Raw genomic sequence first — 17,835 nt, 5'->3', positions numbered from 1 at the left:
TTTATAAGCCTTGAAAGTTGAAGTGCCACATTACCCTTACAATGTAAAACAATGGGGAGGCATGAACTTTGTGTCAAACAGAGGCTTCTGACATCTAAACTATAAGTCTGACCACTTTCAAACCTGTGTCAATGGATTCACCATGAAATTTCCTACTAAAATATGATTTTTAATGTAAGATTTGGCCAAAGTCATGGGATTTATGAGGAGATTTCACAAGAAGCGTACTCTAAAATCCTCCTCTCCAACTGCTCCTGGTGATGTCACTCCCGCAGTGCTGTGAAACATTCCACAATACACACTCATTATAAAATCACAGGAGGAGCAAGAAAAGACTTTAAAACTCACACTTTAATATCTCAAAAACAGTGAAAGATAGAAAAAACATGTAAATTCAGATTTCTCCATTCAAATATATGAGTATTTTTCTGTGTCCAGCTGCAGTTACTTGTCTCTACACACCTGACAGTACATATGTCAATCAAACTTTCAAAATAAAAGCACACCACACTTATATCCCTCATTTTTAAAAAGCAAAATGATCTGATCACGACAGGCCAGAGTGCGAGGTCCCGACCAACGCTGCTTGCAGCTTCAATTTCAGTTTGTTCCACTCATGTACTAGTCTCCTTGTTTCACGTGACATTTGTCTTTTATGCTTGTCATTTGGGATCCATCCTCTCTTTTGATTACCTCTGTGATCGAAGAATAATTTTTTTGTGTGGTTCGGATGTCCTATGGAGTGAAAACAGACATAGTGCAGGGTAGTGAGTCATCAGGTGTTGCAGTGAGGGCCAATGCAGCAGCCCAAGGGTTCAGTTTTTTTTAATTACTTCTAATGGAGGCTATTTTTCCATCCTCTACACTGAAAAGGAAGCGTTCTTGACTTGCAGCATGCATACATTAACCTCGAGTTCTGATGTTTAACATAGGAAGGTGTATTTGTGTGTGCAAATACAAACCTGAAAGCGTCTGTCACCAGATATTTGCATACAGTATAGTATACATCTGTGTCTGTGTTCACCAAATCTGCAGATACAAAGAGGAAGTTTTTATTAAAATAAAATAAATAAAAAGTAAAACTTAATTTTATATACAGCAGAAAACCAAAGTTACAAAGTGCCTCAGAGTAACAAAAAAGATTTTTTTTTTAAAGTGTGAATAATGAAGTAAATATAAAAAAATATAAAATGCCTTTGACAATAAAAAAGGTTTTGAGGCGAGATTTAAACTCTCAGCAGAGTTTCCTGAACTGACCCCCAGAGGGAGACTGTTCCATAATCTGGGAACCAGGACAGCAAAAGCATTTGAAAGTGATAATTGATGTTTCTATGGCGCACTGCAAGCATTAGATTTGACATGCCAACACCACAGAACCAACACAGATTTGTCATTTTGTTCTTAATAACCGCTGCATTAGTTGGATGTAATGAATGAATGACGAGGAGAAATACAGAGGAGGAAAATGAAACTGAACCTAAGTGTCCACAGTAAATCATCTGTTGAGTGTTTGGTTATTTATTTATGCTTTAAAACATAACTGCCGTGAAATAATCAGAATATAACGTTGTATTTCTTTCATGCAGAGGTTTTGTTCTCACTACCGCTCGCTCTCCTTACTCGACCACCGCCGCTCTTTCTCTCTCTTTCTCTCTCTCTCTCTCTCTCTCGCTCTCTCGCTCGCCGGTGCTCTGCTGGTTTGCGCTGTGTCTGCCTTATGCGGCTGCAGAGAAAACAGTTTTGTTCGCTGGGTCCTCATTTGACGCTCCAAAATCGAAACAAGGTCGGATTTGGGGCGTTAAGACATTTTGACGCGCCTCATAACGCTTTTAGTACGTTTCAAACAACAGGTGCACTTCAAAACGCGCGCGTCAGACACTTCCAGTGCGTTTAGACCGTATTCAGACCAAATCAGGCGATCATAACTGTCTACAAAACGATTTCTGCTCTGAATAGAACAGTTACAAACGTATTTGTCCTGTCTGAAACGATCCCTTCAAAGTAGATTACACGTACGAGAACCAAGGTGACGGAAATACAGACAAATGATTTTTCCTTTCAGTAGACCAGCCCAACATGTTTAAATGCTACTGAGCTGCACACCTTTAAGGCATATGTGGCCGGTATGATCCAGTCCAATAAAACTGAGAGAGGTAGTATCATATAGTATAAAAAACTGAAAGACAGACACATAACATTTAATAGGGATGAAGATATGTCATAAAACAATGGGTGAAAAACAAATAAATAACAAATACCTGCCTTGTGTTTGTCTGATTGTTGTCTTGGTTTTGTTAAGACACTTCTTCTTGGTAATAATGGCAATAAGTACAACAAATACAGCAAACGCGATGGAGATTATAATTCCTGTCACAAAATCTGTCAAAAAAACAAAAAACAAAAAACACCCAACATCAATAGAACACAAAACAATATGTACCAATGACAAAACCCTTAAATATATATTTCTTAAAATGTAAGAGTTAGGGGAAATTTATAGAAATTTGAGTATTTGTGTTAAAATTAGTCTTACTATATCTTATGTTTGTGTCGTCACTGTTGTCTGTGTTGTTTTGTTCATTGCAGGATGTCGTGATGTTGACAGGAAGAGTCTTATTATCAGCAGGGTTGGCAGCCACACATCTATAAGAGGAGCTGAAATCCTGCTTGTGTACAGTGAGAAGCAGAGAGAGAGCAGAGCTGCTCTGGTTCAGTATCTCCTCGTCTTTGTACCACAACAGTGTTGTCTCTTCAGCTTTCTCCACAGAACACAACAAGATGCAGCTCTCAGCGCTCACACTCAGTCTCTTCACTGCAGGAGTTGATACAGACTCTGGAGAAGAAATTAATCGAGAATAAAAATTAGACAATATGAGTGACTTTAAAACCCTAATCTACTTCTAATCTAATTACTGTTCATTCCACAAACATTCTACTAACAGTGATAAGTAAAGTTTAATGTCTAAATAAGCCACTTGCGCTTTTTCTGAGCAAACCTGGGAAAATGCCCAAAATATATAAGTTGATATGCATAACATGCAGCCACAGAGAACCACTGCCATAGACCAGCAATTTCAGTCCAACAGTTTGAAGTTAACACATTCCAACAACTGAGAATAAGTCAACTATCATCAGTAAATATCACTGGACTGCCCACATGCCAGTTTGGCAGAAATATTCAGTAACATCCTGTTTTACCCACAACAATTACTGTTGTTATTTTATAATTGTGGCAACTGGAAGCTAGAAAGTATGAAGTTATGCCTCAGTGCAACAGTGGTGTCAAGAAGGGCATCTCTGAGTCTGGCAGTGGAAGGGTTAAACTATGCCTCTTAAACTACTATGAGCAAAAGTTTGACTGTAAAGTCAACTTTTAGTTAGTTCCACACTAAACTCACCTCTTTGTTCAGCTGCATCATCTCTACTTAGTTTTAACTGAACTATGATATCATTCACTATGTGTCCAAAATCACTCCCTATTTCACTCACTACTCCTTACATAATAGTAACTCCATTCACTCAATAGTGAGCAGTAAACTGAGAAATTGGACACTTCCTAATAATCATAATTTCTGATCACCACTAACAGGTGTTTTCACACCTATAAAATGTGGCACATTGCATTGTGGGATTGTTAGCAGAAAGTAGTGTGTACATACATGGTCACTATTTTTCATTCCATTGTGTGAATTTTTGAGGGCACTATATTGTTTATACATCCAGAATTCAGACACTTCAATAAAATGGCAGACAGTAAATAAAGTGCACTAGACAGTTAATAGAGAGTGATTTCAGACACAACCTGAGCCGACTGTAATCAAAACACTGTACAGAACGTTTCATCTAGTTCAGCATTTGAGTAAAATGGAAGAGAAAGAGACTGACTAATGATGGAAATGAAGATACCTACAATATACTATTTAATGAGAAAGTAATGTATGCTATCACATATGAACTAGCTAACATATGAAACAATGCCTGTTTGTATATCTCATTAATAATTCAACATTATTCAGCTCCTGTTGTACTTTTGTTGTTTTTTGTGAGGGTGAGGATGGCTGTATCACACAATATGGTCATAAACAACATCAACAAAGGTCTCTGGAAAACAGTTACAAGTTTCTGTTACAATCAACCAAGTGTTGCCAACAGCAATTCCAACTGCTCACAGCATAATATCACAACATTACCAGGTCTGAGTGCTCATGTCAGTGTCATCATAATGTAAATAATCTCATGAGCAACAGTCAATGTGTCCAAAAAATCCTCTGGCTCTACTATCATTAGTGGCTACCATCTGCCACTGCCATGACAACAGTTAATGATTGATGACTTGCACCTGCCTGGGAGGTGTACATTATGAGTTCTATCATATTTCTAGTTATAGTTCCAGTTTCACCTCTTATACACCAGCTCTGTGCAGGTTCAAACACAGTTTTAATGTAGTGTGGGAGTTATGCTAAAACTAATACAGCCCTAGTTTGTGCCTCATGTATTAGCATACATTCAGTTCACACATGTAACTATCTCTAAAAGATAATTACCAGGTGCTGTTTTAAAAACCCAGAAGGTCATTTAAAAACATCAACTGTTGTTCTGAAGGTATTTTCAGAATCCTCAGACTCTTCTAACCAACTGGATGAAACTAGATGTTCTGTCTGCTGAATGAGAATAAAAAATCCCAAGTTGCACCTTTTTCAGAATCAAAACAAAAATGGCAGCCCGCCCAGCTACCTGCATCAGAACCAAAGTTGCACTTTGGGAAACAGATTAAAAATATTTATTATTGTGTAGGGGACAGAATAGTTTTTCATCCAAATATTTACAAGAGTCTTTGAGGATTCTGAAAAGACCATCAGAACAACGGTATGTGTTTTTAAATGACCTTAATTGACTGATTATGTAAAAAAAAAAAAAATGCTTGTGTTGTGTAATGTATCCCTATACTAGAACCAAACACAATGAATTATCATCAACAACAAAATCAGACCTCTAGTCAAGAAAAAGACATAACTTTTATAGTGTTTCATTATAATCAATTAATAAAATGATCATTTAAAAAAGTTATTGCAAATAGATTTATCAAATTTGCATTTAAATGATGTATGAATAAACTAAATATAAAAACAGATGAAAGGTAATATTTTCTAAATAATAATTTTATTTCCTCATTCTGTCATTTTAAACAAAGCTGTGAAATTTACTATTTGATATTCAGTCTAATAATTGATTTCAAGACAGTCCTCTTTAATGAAAAGTTGTGTAAGCACTGTTAAATGAAATCAAAGCCACAGATCAGCATCAGGAGTTCCTGTTTCCTCTCTGTGGGTTTAAAGTGATCACAAAATGGAAACAGTGTTAAAGCAGGAAACAGATGAACTGTGAGGTGGAATATAAAAGACAAACGCATAAAGGTCAAAAAATAAAAATATAAAGACTTTTTAAGGTAAGTTTTGCTTATTCCATTTCAAAATGCTATTATTTATTCTTCATTTCAAGACAGAACAAGGAAATTAAATTATCAATTAGCAAAGTTAATGATCCTGACACTGTAAAATAACATTAATTCAGGTGGCACTCCAGAATCCATAATCCCATGTCAAGCAACCTGCTCAGATGACCCACCTCAAGATGAGGATCGGACCCAAGTCTAATGTGGGTCACTCAGTGAAAAAGGACTGAAGCAGGATATGCTGACACAGCAATAAAAGGACCCCACACAGCCTTATGATGGAAAACACGAGTTCTGAGAACATCAGGAATGGCCATTGTGAATGACATGAGACATCTATTTTATAAAAGTTTACACAGACATCTTGTCTCTATTTTTAAAACCGACATCAACTCATTCTGTCTTAACTAATGGGCCTGGAAGGAACATTCATGAGTTTAGTAGCTTCGTTTGGTTTTGTTTTGATTTGACAAGCTGAATGAAACAAAAATTAAATCCAATATCTCCACAGACTGCGCTGCTCTTTTTCTTCACTGGATGTACATTGAATCTGTCATTCAGACTGTGGCAGTTACCAGTAGAGTCTGTGACAATATTGAATTCAAACACTGATTTTGCCCACAGCAAATGTTTTATCAATCTGGACAGACAACAGACATCTGAGGGGTCATGTTGTTTGTCAGGTAAAGTTTTTCCCCTGTGGTTTAAGTACAGAAAGCTATGTGATGGAAACACAAAGTAACATACAGACTGCTGAGGTCACAAATGGAGCATAATATTCAAACAATGCTACGCAAAACACTGGTCAGTATACTGGCAGAAGAGATGCAACTTACCATACACTGTGAGTTTGTAGGATGTAGAGGGAGTAGATCCTTTTTTAGGGTCAATAGTATAAATCCCTGAGTCATTCCTCTGCAGTCCTGTGATTGTAAAGAATCCAGTGTTGTTATCCCAGTGAAGTCTGTTCTTGTAATTGTCCTCTAATATCTGCATTTTCTTCTCATTCACCATGGCAACAGTCTTTGTTCCATGTAAAAGAAATCCAAACTCCACCAGAGGGTCATGTAGAGTGATGGATCCTCCCTTAGTGCTGGTCAGGTTCTTCTCTGCCTCAGTATCAGATGAGATCATCACTGTAAAGTATAAAGACAAACAACAGTCAGCGCAGCCATATCATCTGATGGAGGCAACATTTATAACTTAGAAGGAATATGCAGATGTTATTGAGATGTACAATGTGGAGCTGATCCACTAACTATGAATTTCTATTGCAGCCTTAAACAATCACTGTCTACCAATGTGTATGAAATCCTGTGATCACTGTCTTTACTGTCACATTTTTAAATATTCTGTTGTACATTACATTGGTGGTGCATCACTGATCTGGAGGAGTTCCATTTTCCTCTCTTAATTTTTTACAAATTTTGATTCATTTACTGTCCTTCTGAAGCTGGTTGGTACAAACTAAACATTTACAATAAATGCATCTTAAATATGTTTAACAGCAGCAGATGAGATAAAACTGTCTTAATGAGATAAAATTAAAGCAAACGTCTCCATTCTAGTTTTTACACCCAGCTGCAGGTGAAGCAGCTGCAGGGACCTTCTCTCCCACTGTACATCTATGGAATTGGGCACCAGATAAGTGCACCAGATTTTACTTCTTTTTTTGTATTTTTTGTGTTATATATGTTATCACTGACAAACTATTAGACACTTTCACTGTGTTGACTTTGTGTTTGGCATTTCACCACACTGACAACGTTGAGGAAGTATCACAGTATCTGTTCCGTCAGATGTAAAAATGTGTCTGTAAAGCTTCCTGTGTAGACACAGTTTGGACTGGTCAGACATTCTTTCAGTCCATGGTGTTGATGTAGTTGAGGCCACAGTTCCTATTTGGCCTCCTTGCAATTCTATGGTATTGTACATGTTGCCTTTAGGTAATTAGCCTTGAAAACAATGTATATTGAAGAAGAATACCCTTTTGGGAGCAGACTTGATAATTAAAGGAGAATACACATTTGGTTTGGAGACTCGATAATCAAGTGAAGTCTGAGACAACTCTTTGATCAAACATATGCCAATTGTGTCCTTTCCACCTCCTGACCCCTGCTGATTTGACCCCTCCTGTCTTGCCCCTGGATTTGCCTTGATCTTGTATGTAAATGCCCTCCCCTCCTATCTTTTGTTCACCATCTGTTGGTCACTGCTTTGATCCTTACTGTATAAAGTCTTTCCATTTCTTCTGCTCTGGGTCAGTCTACTGTATCAGACCAGCTCTGTGTCAGTAAGCTCACCGCATTTCCGGAATGCTATTAAACCACTTCCACTACAGCAAACTTTGAACAAGGACTTGAGTGAATTTTCTTCAACAATATAAAAATCAACGTCATTTTCATACAGATAGTAATTATGCTGAGTGTAGGCTGAGGGCTGATGTATCTTAAAGCATTTCTATTATCACACCGCTGTTTCTGAATTGTATACTGATTGTTCTTGGACTTCATAGTAGCTTTCCTGTGTTCATATTACAGACTGACATCCTACCTGTCGGCCTGGCATGGATTATTTGTGTTAAGTACCTTTTCCCATACTTAAAAGGGACATATTATGCACATTTACAGGTCTATATTTTAATCTGGAATATCTACTGGAATATTTTTGCATGATTTACAGTTCAAAAATGAAAATAAATACTGACTCTTTATGCAGCCCCTCAGTTTTGCCTCTGTCTGAAACAGGCTGTTTCAGCTCCTGTCTCTTTAAGACCTCCCTCTTGATGAGCCTACTCTGTTCTGATTGGCCATTTTTTGGAAACTGCACCATAGGAGACTTCCGCCGGCTGTGAAGGCCACGTCAACAAACCATGAAACAAACTATAGTATCAGGATTTTACTACTTTTTCTCGTTCTTTACTCAAAATGTAAACTTCTCAGATACATCTGTACATGTTTGAGTTGAAATCAGATCAGAAATATGAGAGTGAACAACGTAAACAACAAATGGAAATCCTCAGCAACAACCTTAGAAACCAAGGCTATGGTACGGAGGGCTGTTTATGATCATAAGCAAAGCAATCGTTGAGGGCAGGTTGATTTCTACATAAGTTAACGTCAAGTTTTGGAACTTAGACCTTGTTTAACAGATATCTGACATCGTAACAGTATATAAATAACAGAAAATCATAGAAAGCATTATATGTCCCATTTAACATTTTAATTACACAATTCAACTTTTATGCTGGTAGTCGCATGTTGCAAATTACACCTACGTTGGTTCTTTATTGTTTCCAAAAGTAAAAAAATATAAATATAAAAGGGGTAACATGGAGGATTAAATTTAGACCAGACACACCAGATAGAGAAAAATGATACACAGTAATTAAATAAGGCTCAATGGACTGGTATGATTCTGATAACATTAACTTTCACTGCTGTGAATAAGGTCACAGTTTTTGGATTTTTCAGTGGTTTGTAAATATATTTAGACAGACTGCAATCTTTTGTACGGTCAGTGCAGATTTAATGGATTGGGTGGAAACACCTTCCTCTAAATGTGTTACTGTAAGCAGCTGTATTTACAGTAACAACACTATAAACTGTTGGATGGAAAAACACTGCAGTTTCATCAGCTTGCTGCTATTAAGTGATAACTGAAGCAAAAATACAACGAAAAATATTTTTCATTTCTACTGAACATATTTTGATTTCTAAACCTTTCTCTCACAATGTTCCAATGCTGTATTGCACCTCTAGATTTGTTTCATTTTCAAACTTGTAGTCTTCAGCCCCAACCAATAATGACTCAAGTGACATCACTTGAGGCATCACTTGTCAGATTTCTCCCTCTGGAGCCACAAAAGGCTTTCCACTACTTTTACATATGCTGTAGTATTTCCCAACACCTTTAATCAGATCTTGATGTGTTAAATTACACTGTAAAAAAGAACAACGAAGACACCTCACTAATGAACAATTACAGGTACATATCAAACTTTTAAGTAAAATCACTGAAAAGGCTTTTTCTCAACTGCTAAACACCTTCTTGTCCCTAAATAACTGTTTTGGTGTTTTCCAGTCATGATTTCACAGCAGTGTCATTACAGCACTGTTATGTTAAGGTCTTGAATATCTACTTAAAACAGAACAGTGGAAAAATTTCAGCCTTGGTATTATTAGATTTCAGTGCTGCATTCGAGCCAGTCGACCATAACATATTACTAGACAGTCTGGTAAAATGTATTAGTAAGAATTCTAGTTGAAGGATCAGAACTACTTTGTGTCAATCGGTAAATATGTAAGTGTACAGAAATGCGATTGGATGTGAAAAATTTTTCTCCAGTTAAACAAAGATAAAACAGAAATAACAAAACAAAGAAACATAAAAAAATGTTTTTGGAGCCATGATTGAAATGATTAGAACACAGTACTCAGCTTCAATCACTAACATTAAAGACCAGAAACCAAGCCAGGAATATTGGTGTAGTCATGGACTCAGACATAGATTTTAATAGCCACATTAAGAATATATTAAACTACTGTAATGATGTAATAATGTCTTCACAGGTCTCTAAAAAGTTGACCAGACAACTGTAGCTGGTTCAGAGTCCTCACTGGATCACAGACTTCAGATCGTCTTGTGTGTCACACAATTGATTTTAAAATAGTACTGTTGGTTTATAAAGCATAAATGGTTTCAGAGCAAAATACATTCTTGATCTGCTGCTAATACATTATGACCCATCCAAACCTCTGAGATCATATTACAGATATATTTAGTCAAAATTAAATATGGAGAAGCAGCATTTTATTCTTATGCACCATCTGGAACTCCCAGAAAACTACCAGAAAACTGCAGGTCTGTTTCAAATCTTGGTTCTTTGAAGTTGAGGCCAAAACCTTTAGTGAAATTAGGTTCGGGGTTATTTATGCATATGTCTGACTGCACTGTACATTTTAATTCTTCCGTTTCATCATATTTTTATCTTGTGTGTCTTCTGTCACATTGAAAAAATGCTATTGAACTTGAACTGCTGCGGACAAATGAGGAGACCAAAGTGTGTTTAAAAATCTATTTAAAATGTATTTAATGTTCGCACCAGTGCTATTAACTTGTTGTTGTTTTAAACCTCTACTACTTTACCCAATGTTTGCACAGTACCTATATATATCACACTCTTACAACTCATTACAGCAGTATTTATTATGTATTTAAGGATTCCTCTAATAAACCTACAGCGGTTCGGTAAAGAATAATGAACAAATACGTTACGAAGTTAATAACTTACCCATAAGAAAGAGAATAATTCTCATCTGTGCCTCCATCACAGAGTTCAGATAGAGACAGACATTCTTTGTTAATTCCTTAGATATCAAAAGGTTTGTGAAATCTTGTCCAGTTAGAACGGATTCTGTGCTCACAGACGTGTCTCGACCTGCGTTGTGCACAACTTCCCATTCCTAACTCGTCAAATACTGTAGCTCAACAATACTGAGCACGTCAGCAGCAGCAGCGGCGGCAGCAGCAGCGAGTGCTCCATCTGTGTGTCTGATGGTGTGTGCTCCGGTGCAGAGACATAAATTTTATCCAGCTAAAACCTATGTTAAAAAAAAATTAAGAGACATTGATGTGGATTGTAGTGTCTGTTACAGACATCCAGAAACAGAAACTGTAATGTTTTGTCATTGCCCAGATGTGATGTATGTCTGTGTGTCTTCTTGATTAATTTGTTTTTTTCAGTCCCCAAAAAATCTTCTTAAAGGTGCACTGTGTAGAATTTAGTGGCATCTAGTGGAACGGACTTGGCAGTAATAGAATGAAATATTCATGAGTATGTTTTAATTAGTGTATAATCACCTTTTGTCACCTTAGAATGAGCACTTTATAGGGAATGGGTCCTCTTCATGGATGTATAAAGAGAACTGGATACAGGAAGAGCAACAGGCTTTGAAGCCAATTTGACAAGGCGGCCAAACCATGTAATTACAATGTCACGTGATGCACACTGGCCCAAAAAGACTTTTTCCCATAGACCTACATTGTGAAAGAGACGTCTGTAAATCAGCGGATACATTTTTCTGAGCGTCACAACCCCCACCAAATGACTTGTCTCACTATCAGAATTAAATCCATTCAGTCTGATCACATTTCAAAAGCATCGAAGAGCTGCATGATTGAATTGTTTTATCCCCATTGAAGTTAGCCCGAGGGCTTGTAGCTGACTCGGCCAGTGAAAGTGTGCATGCTCTATGGGCCACACAATGCGGAAGATCTGGGTACTTTCATACCGGGAAGTTGATTTTTTTTGCTTCATGCGCCACTGAGCAACTGTCATAGGAATGAACGGGGCCCTGCCTCCAACGCTGTATCCAGTTCTCTTTATGCATCTATGGTCCTCTCCCACAGAGCCCGCCATGTAGCACCGCCATGTTTCTTCAGTAGCCCAGAATGGACAAACCAAACGTTTTTCATGAGTTTAGGTTCTGTAGGTTTTTCTACATGCTTGGAAGGGGAGGTTGAGGGGAAGGGTATTCAGGTGGTTACAATCTGCAACCTCACTGCTAGAGGCCACAAAATCCTACACATTGGTCCTTTAATGCTGTTTCAATCACTGTTTAGTTTAGTTTTGTTAGTAAATTGTAAGTTGAATAAATGTTATACCCAACATATAATAAATCCATCGTACTGAATGTCATATCTGCTCATTACTTCTCAGTATGCACAGAATTAGATTTTAAAGATGAATTTCAAAATTAACCCTGAATCAAATGACTCCTGGTTATGTGAAAATGTTGCAAACACTACACACCACTAAGAATTAAAACCCCATTGCAGCTCCAGACACCTTTAGACCTCTTTTCAAATACAAAACAATTTAGGCTCATATACAATATTGATCTTTTAAAAGTGTATTTGCTATTATGATTTTTTCTGTATGATTTTAACCCCGTTCTTTGTATCTGTTGTTTTGAAGAGAGATAGAAATCTGATTGTTAGTTGGGGGGCTCCTGGATTGAAGAGGGAAACAAGGTGGCAGCTGTCCACTGCTTGAGCAGAGAATGTAGAAAACTCCCTGTTATTCTTTAAGAGCTCCATTTCCCAGCAGACTCTGTTTTTCCCAGAAGCCCTTGCTTGATCATGTGACGCTATTCCAAGCAAGCAGCAAGTCACATGTCTGCTGTCCAAGCTTGTTAAGTTTCTCTCTCCGTTTTGTGAAGACTGATGTGAGTCTATATGAATGCGAGTCATAGCAAATTGTATTTGTATAATGTTGATATTGGCTCAAATATTTATGTTACTTGTGAACTTTCAAACTGTCAGATGATGTTAACCAATTCAGCTAATATGGTACTAAGCTCAGGCTAATTCTGATAAGCCTTGTAGTGGGCACTAGCATATAAATACTGCCTTCATTAGTAGTTTGGCCAATTAGATGCCTGGCCAATCCTAGTGCATGAATGCTATGCAGGGCTTGTCTTGCCAAGAAAATTGATATCCATAATAATGCCTCAGCCCCGCCCTCAGTGAAACACAGGGAGCAGAGGAGAGGAGAGAAACTAGCATGACCACGTACTAGAGACTTTGTATTCGAATAAAAGTGGAAAGAGGCTTAAAAATCATGTTTAGTTTTTATTACGCTTTTAATTGTCGAAAATTAAAGTGTTACAATAAGTGTTCATGAATAAACTATCTTATGAAGGAGGTCCCCACATCGGGTCTCAAACTGAAGTCTTCCAGATCATAGATGACTGTGCTGACTACTGAGCTAAAACTCTACCTATCACCTCATTGCAGACAGACCTCTACCAATTTATACACAGAGACAGCACATTGTGTAACGTGTAGGGATGAACTTCAAAGGTGATTCTTGCTTTGCACTTTTCATTTATTGTCTGTTTTTCACAACCTAACTTTGTGGAAAGGAGAAGGGGAACAACAGGTTATGGAGAGTCCCTTGGGAGCCCTTTGCATGTGTCAGTAGCTCAGCTTTATCTCTGGGGAACACCCTCAACTCTGGGAGTGATGTCCAAATTAGGAAATGTGCGTCATGTAGCAGGTGGATGTGACTCCCCTCATTGAGACCTGCTGATAGATCTAACAGCGGAGGAGAGGAGAGACACTGAGATAGTGATGTAACCAACCTGCACGCTGGTATTTGACATGTTTTTTTTCTTCCTGAAAACGAATATTTTTTAAAATATTTGTATGAAACAAATATTCTTAAAAAAAACAAACAAAGCCAAACACTATTTGTACTTTAATGAATAACGTATTTGTATTCAGTAACACTCCTATGAGATACTAAGATGGTGTGCTGTACTTTAAAGTGAAGTCAAAATGCAGCTATCATTTTCAACCCCAGATGTGACTCAGTAGGGTATTTACTGTACATAGTAAAACAGCACATCAATTAGTTTATCTAGAATTTTGCGACACATTGGTAGCAGTGAAAAAAGCTCATTTCTTATAAGGATTTCCAAAGTGACTCCTTCATCCTGGACAATTGAGTTAAGATGTTGTTGCATTATCAATCGGTTTTCTCACTAGATATCATGATATTAATGTGCAAGTAAATACACTGTTTGTAAATGATTTCTGACATTGTGTCATCATAGGAAGTGATGTTAATGCTAAACAATAAAATGCTTAAACAATAAACACACCTTATACCAGTACAGAAAGCATAAGCATGGTTCAGGTATAAAAATCTGTATGAATAGTCGACCTATTTATCATAGTTTCTAGTATCAAATTCCTTTTAACAACAGCATTTGAAGCACTATCCTCTAAAATACCATGAAGTTTTCTGACTTAACTTATTGCAACATTTATGCTCTTCAACTGGAAACTTGGCTGTTACTGAAGAAAAACCACATTTACCTCTTCCTGTTACGCTTTATAATGCAGAATGAATGAGAGGAAAAAAAGCTGTATTGTCACCGTCCAGCCACTCAAGCCATCTAAGTCAAGACATGCATGAGTCAAAACAAGCATCATCAACCCATGGCAACCACTCGATGCATACTTTCATTTCTATAAAAACTGACCACAGAAAATGGTTTCTGTCAGTTTCTCACACAACATGCAGAGCTGTCTATATATTTTAACCTTTTACCATTTTCCATCGATGGGAAGTTAGCAAGATGCGGAGCTTTCACAGTCTGCAATTATATTAATATTTGAATGTAAACATGTTATATAGAGATGGGTGACAAACTAAAGTAAAAACATCATAAATGCAGATGCCTCTAAACAGGACACAAAGTTTCACTGAAAGGTTTTATAGTTTTAATGAGTATGATGCGATTCACTGTGTGAAAAGACTGCTTCCTTCCCTTTTCACTAGACCCTGTTCCCCAACTTTAGCTTTTTTGTGTTTATGATGTCAGGTCATACAAACAGCAGAACACAAACTTGTTTTAGTCATAGTTTTATTTATGTTGTGGTCTTTTGTGCAGATCATTATTCATTCAGTGAGCTCAACAGTGTGCATCATCAAGTCCTTAAAGCAGTTAGTGACTGAGGACTGTCATGCAGTGGCAAGAAGAGTAACGCTGTTTTCAAGCGAATTAAAGTTGGTGTAATTGCGTCTGTGTCGGTCTGAAAAATTAGAAAAGAAAAAATATGCTGCATCCCTGCAGGAACCCAGTAGGAACAAAACACAATGTTGCTTCACAGTGATATATTTGCAAACCAGTTAAAAGACATTGATTTGTATGACAATCTACTATATTGGATGTGTACTAAATATTAACAGTACAGAAACAGTGGTCATCAGGTTATTAAAAATGTTCTCTACAGCAGGCAGCACATAGTTTCAGTCTTAAATGAAATGTACAACTTAATAATACAGCATTTTTGTGTATAGAAAATGTCTTTATCGACTCAATGATGTGACATATGAATGAAAAGTACACTGTACCCCAATGACAGTCAGTGATCTGCCTTTTACTTTAGCTTATCCTTGTTTTTCTTCACATATACTGTATATATTTTCAAATATCTGCAGTACTCCTCTCTACATCAACAGTACAAACAGCACAACTATAAATGTAAAACTCATTAAACTTATTACGATTGTTTTTTTAAGCCTACAAAATATACTCATACTAATTTATAACATACTGCTTTATGATTTTGTTACTGTATTATTATATAGAAATGTTTCATCAGCGAACTTAATGATGGAGTTGGAACTGTTCCTGACCACACAGTCATGTATTTTCAGGTCTCAGGTGTTCAGAGCTTTGCCTGATAAAGGTCTGAGGACCAAAACATTGTCAATTAAGTTAGTACAAGTGATGGTGAGTCCAAGTCAATGCATCTTTCTCACATGGGATGGAAATCCAGTCACCCTCCACTCAAAAGTATGCTTGTTACTTCACTGAAACATTTGAGTTTAGGAATTTCCCTCAAAGTAGTCACGGTCAGAGGTCTTAATGCATCTTTAATATGGGAATCATTTATATAATAATGAGAAATATGAGAGGAGGGATGGGAAAGGGTGTGATAACAAACACAGAAAACTGTTTTTATAGTTTGGACAGTTTCTAAAATTAGAACACAAATCTGGCTAAGACTGCAAGAACAGATAGTGAGAGAGATTGGCTGTGGGCAAGTTGTGGCTTGTGGAATCACAGATCATTAATCCAAGGGAAGTAGACTCTTTCCTCTCTGCCAAGCCCTGCCCCCTCTCTCAAACAAATAGTCTCATGTTATCAGGTGTTCTTCTCAGTGGGCAGTTTAACTGTCAAACAAAGAAGAAAAAAAATGGAACATACAGAAGAAATATTTACTCATCATAAACTGTTGCATATGGTCATGGGATGGTGCAAATTTGTCACTGATAAAAGGATAATGTCAGGTTAAAGTAAGGTTCAAGGTTCACTGAGGGGGGGAATGTTTTGAGCTTTTGAGATTCCCTGTCAAAATGTTAAAACAAATGAATGCTTAGTACTGTGTGTGAGTCACTGGTAATAACTGCTTTTCTGTAGGAGTTTTATAACAGCCATGCTAATAATTGTCTTGCATCAACATTATGGGTTTACTTTAGCTTGAAGAGCACTTAATATAAGTGAGGTTAGCCACAGTGGCGACAGCAACTGCTGCTTAAAGACGGTGTGGTTGATTATGCCAGAACTTAATTATATGAAAGCACAAACAAGGTTAAAGTAAGGGCACAACAGCTATACCAGTATGTGGCTGATTCACAAAAGATCATGTTTTCAACACGTACAACCATTTCCAGCTATGCTGGTGGCATTTTCAGAGGAAGGAGAGTTGTCTAACTGGTTTTACAGAGCTGGGTGTTCAAACAAAATTTTAAATAAAGGTTTGCACAAGACCTGATCTAGATCTATATGTGTTACTGCAGTATTACTAATGAAGTGAATGTCCTTTTCCTGTCTGGTCATGTGGAAGCTGATATAACTGTAAATGGAGGAAGTTCTACCTCTTCCTCTTTGTCTGAAACTGTGATGAATACACTCAGAAGAGCTTCTGTTTTATATGCCTTGAGAACTGAAAAGAGATTAAATGATGTCTGATACTGGCAATGTGGATTAATTCTTAACTTAGACAAGATTAACTGTTGAGTGACAGAAGTGTGAAAGCATCACCAGGCTGTGACTGACCATCAGTGGTTCTAATTTAACAGTTTTAACTTCACAACATACACATACAGAGTTCAAAAGTCCAAAGCAAACCGTTTACAGCAAACGCCAGCAGTACAGTGAGTGCAGGTGGAGATTATGTCTTGCTTGTGTGAAGCATGAACACTGAACATGAGCGCCTCCTTGTGTTCACCTTCATTTCTTCAATCATTCAGACATGCAGACTGCATTCACAAAAATCAAAAGAAATATCACTCAAAAGAACAAATTATGAATTCTGTGAATTTCTACATATGGATGTCTCAACAGGAAAAACAATGCATGCTGACATAAAAGGATGTACAGAGTTACCAGTTCCCATTATAAATTCCTCCATCACAGTCAGCAGGATTTTCTGTTAGCAACGCTTATTTTATTTTTTAATATTTTTATTTCTTCTTTGGTTTGTTGTTGTAGGTTTACACATTCACCATGGCAAAATGTTTTTTTTTTAATTATAGCAATATATTCTAGTCATGCTTGTCATGTATCTATTGTCTAGTCATGTTTTTATTGTTGTTGCAGTTGCTGTTCTGCTTCTCTTCCTCCTCAACCACTCCTATGCAACATAGAATGCAATGACTTCAGCTGCAAATGAACTCATTAGAGAAAACTGTGTGACCTTGTTTTAAAATGTCATACAGAAAAAGTAGTAGTAGTAGTATTGTCATTACTACTAAAGTACTGCTATTTTAAATAATACAAGCTTAAGTTGTGATTTACATG

General features: G+C 37.0%; 2 protein-coding genes across 3 annotated transcripts in view; both read right to left on the bottom strand.

The window, feature by feature from the left end:
* LOC137179597 (NACHT, LRR and PYD domains-containing protein 12-like) overlaps nt 1-17,835 on the bottom strand; it is an 84,279-nt gene that overhangs the window by 48,527 nt on the left and 17,917 nt on the right. The gene's annotated exons all lie outside the window — the stretch shown is intronic.
* On the bottom strand, nt 358-10,975 carry LOC137179601 (CD48 antigen-like). 2 transcript variants are annotated; one of them, XM_067584410.1, is made up of 6 exons: nt 10,746-10,975; nt 6,289-6,588; nt 2,534-2,833; nt 2,259-2,379; nt 963-1,029; nt 358-735 (listed from the first exon to the last, which is right to left on the bottom strand). In XM_067584410.1, exons 1-6 carry the CDS (start codon nt 10,780-10,782, stop codon nt 622-624), a joined length of 939 nt encoding a protein of 312 aa, XP_067440511.1. In that variant the 5' UTR covers nt 10,783-10,975; the 3' UTR covers nt 358-621. The 2 variants fall into 2 exon arrangements, with proteins under 2 accessions (XP_067440511.1, XP_067440512.1); XM_067584411.1 differs by having other exon boundaries at nt 2,263-2,379; nt 10,746-10,974.

The sequence above is a fragment of the Thunnus thynnus genome, chromosome 3 (assembly GCF_963924715.1).
Source record: "Thunnus thynnus chromosome 3, fThuThy2.1, whole genome shotgun sequence".
Lineage (NCBI taxonomy): Eukaryota > Metazoa > Chordata > Actinopteri > Scombriformes > Scombridae > Thunnus > Thunnus thynnus.
Note: the sequence above shows the minus strand (reverse complement) of the source record. Positions and strands in the feature narration are given on the sequence as shown.

Coding starts and splice junctions, on each gene's coding strand:
- LOC137179601 (XM_067584410.1), bottom strand. CDS start 10,782: ATGGAGGCACAGATGAGAATTATTCTCTTTCTTATGG. Junction 6,589..10,745: donor AATTATTCTCTTTCTTATGG/GTAAGTTATTAA, acceptor TATACTTTACAG/TGATGATCTCATCTGATACT. Junction 2,834..6,288: donor CTACAAACTCACAGTGTATG/GTAAGTTGCATC, acceptor TTTCTTCTCCAG/AGTCTGTATCAACTCCTGCA.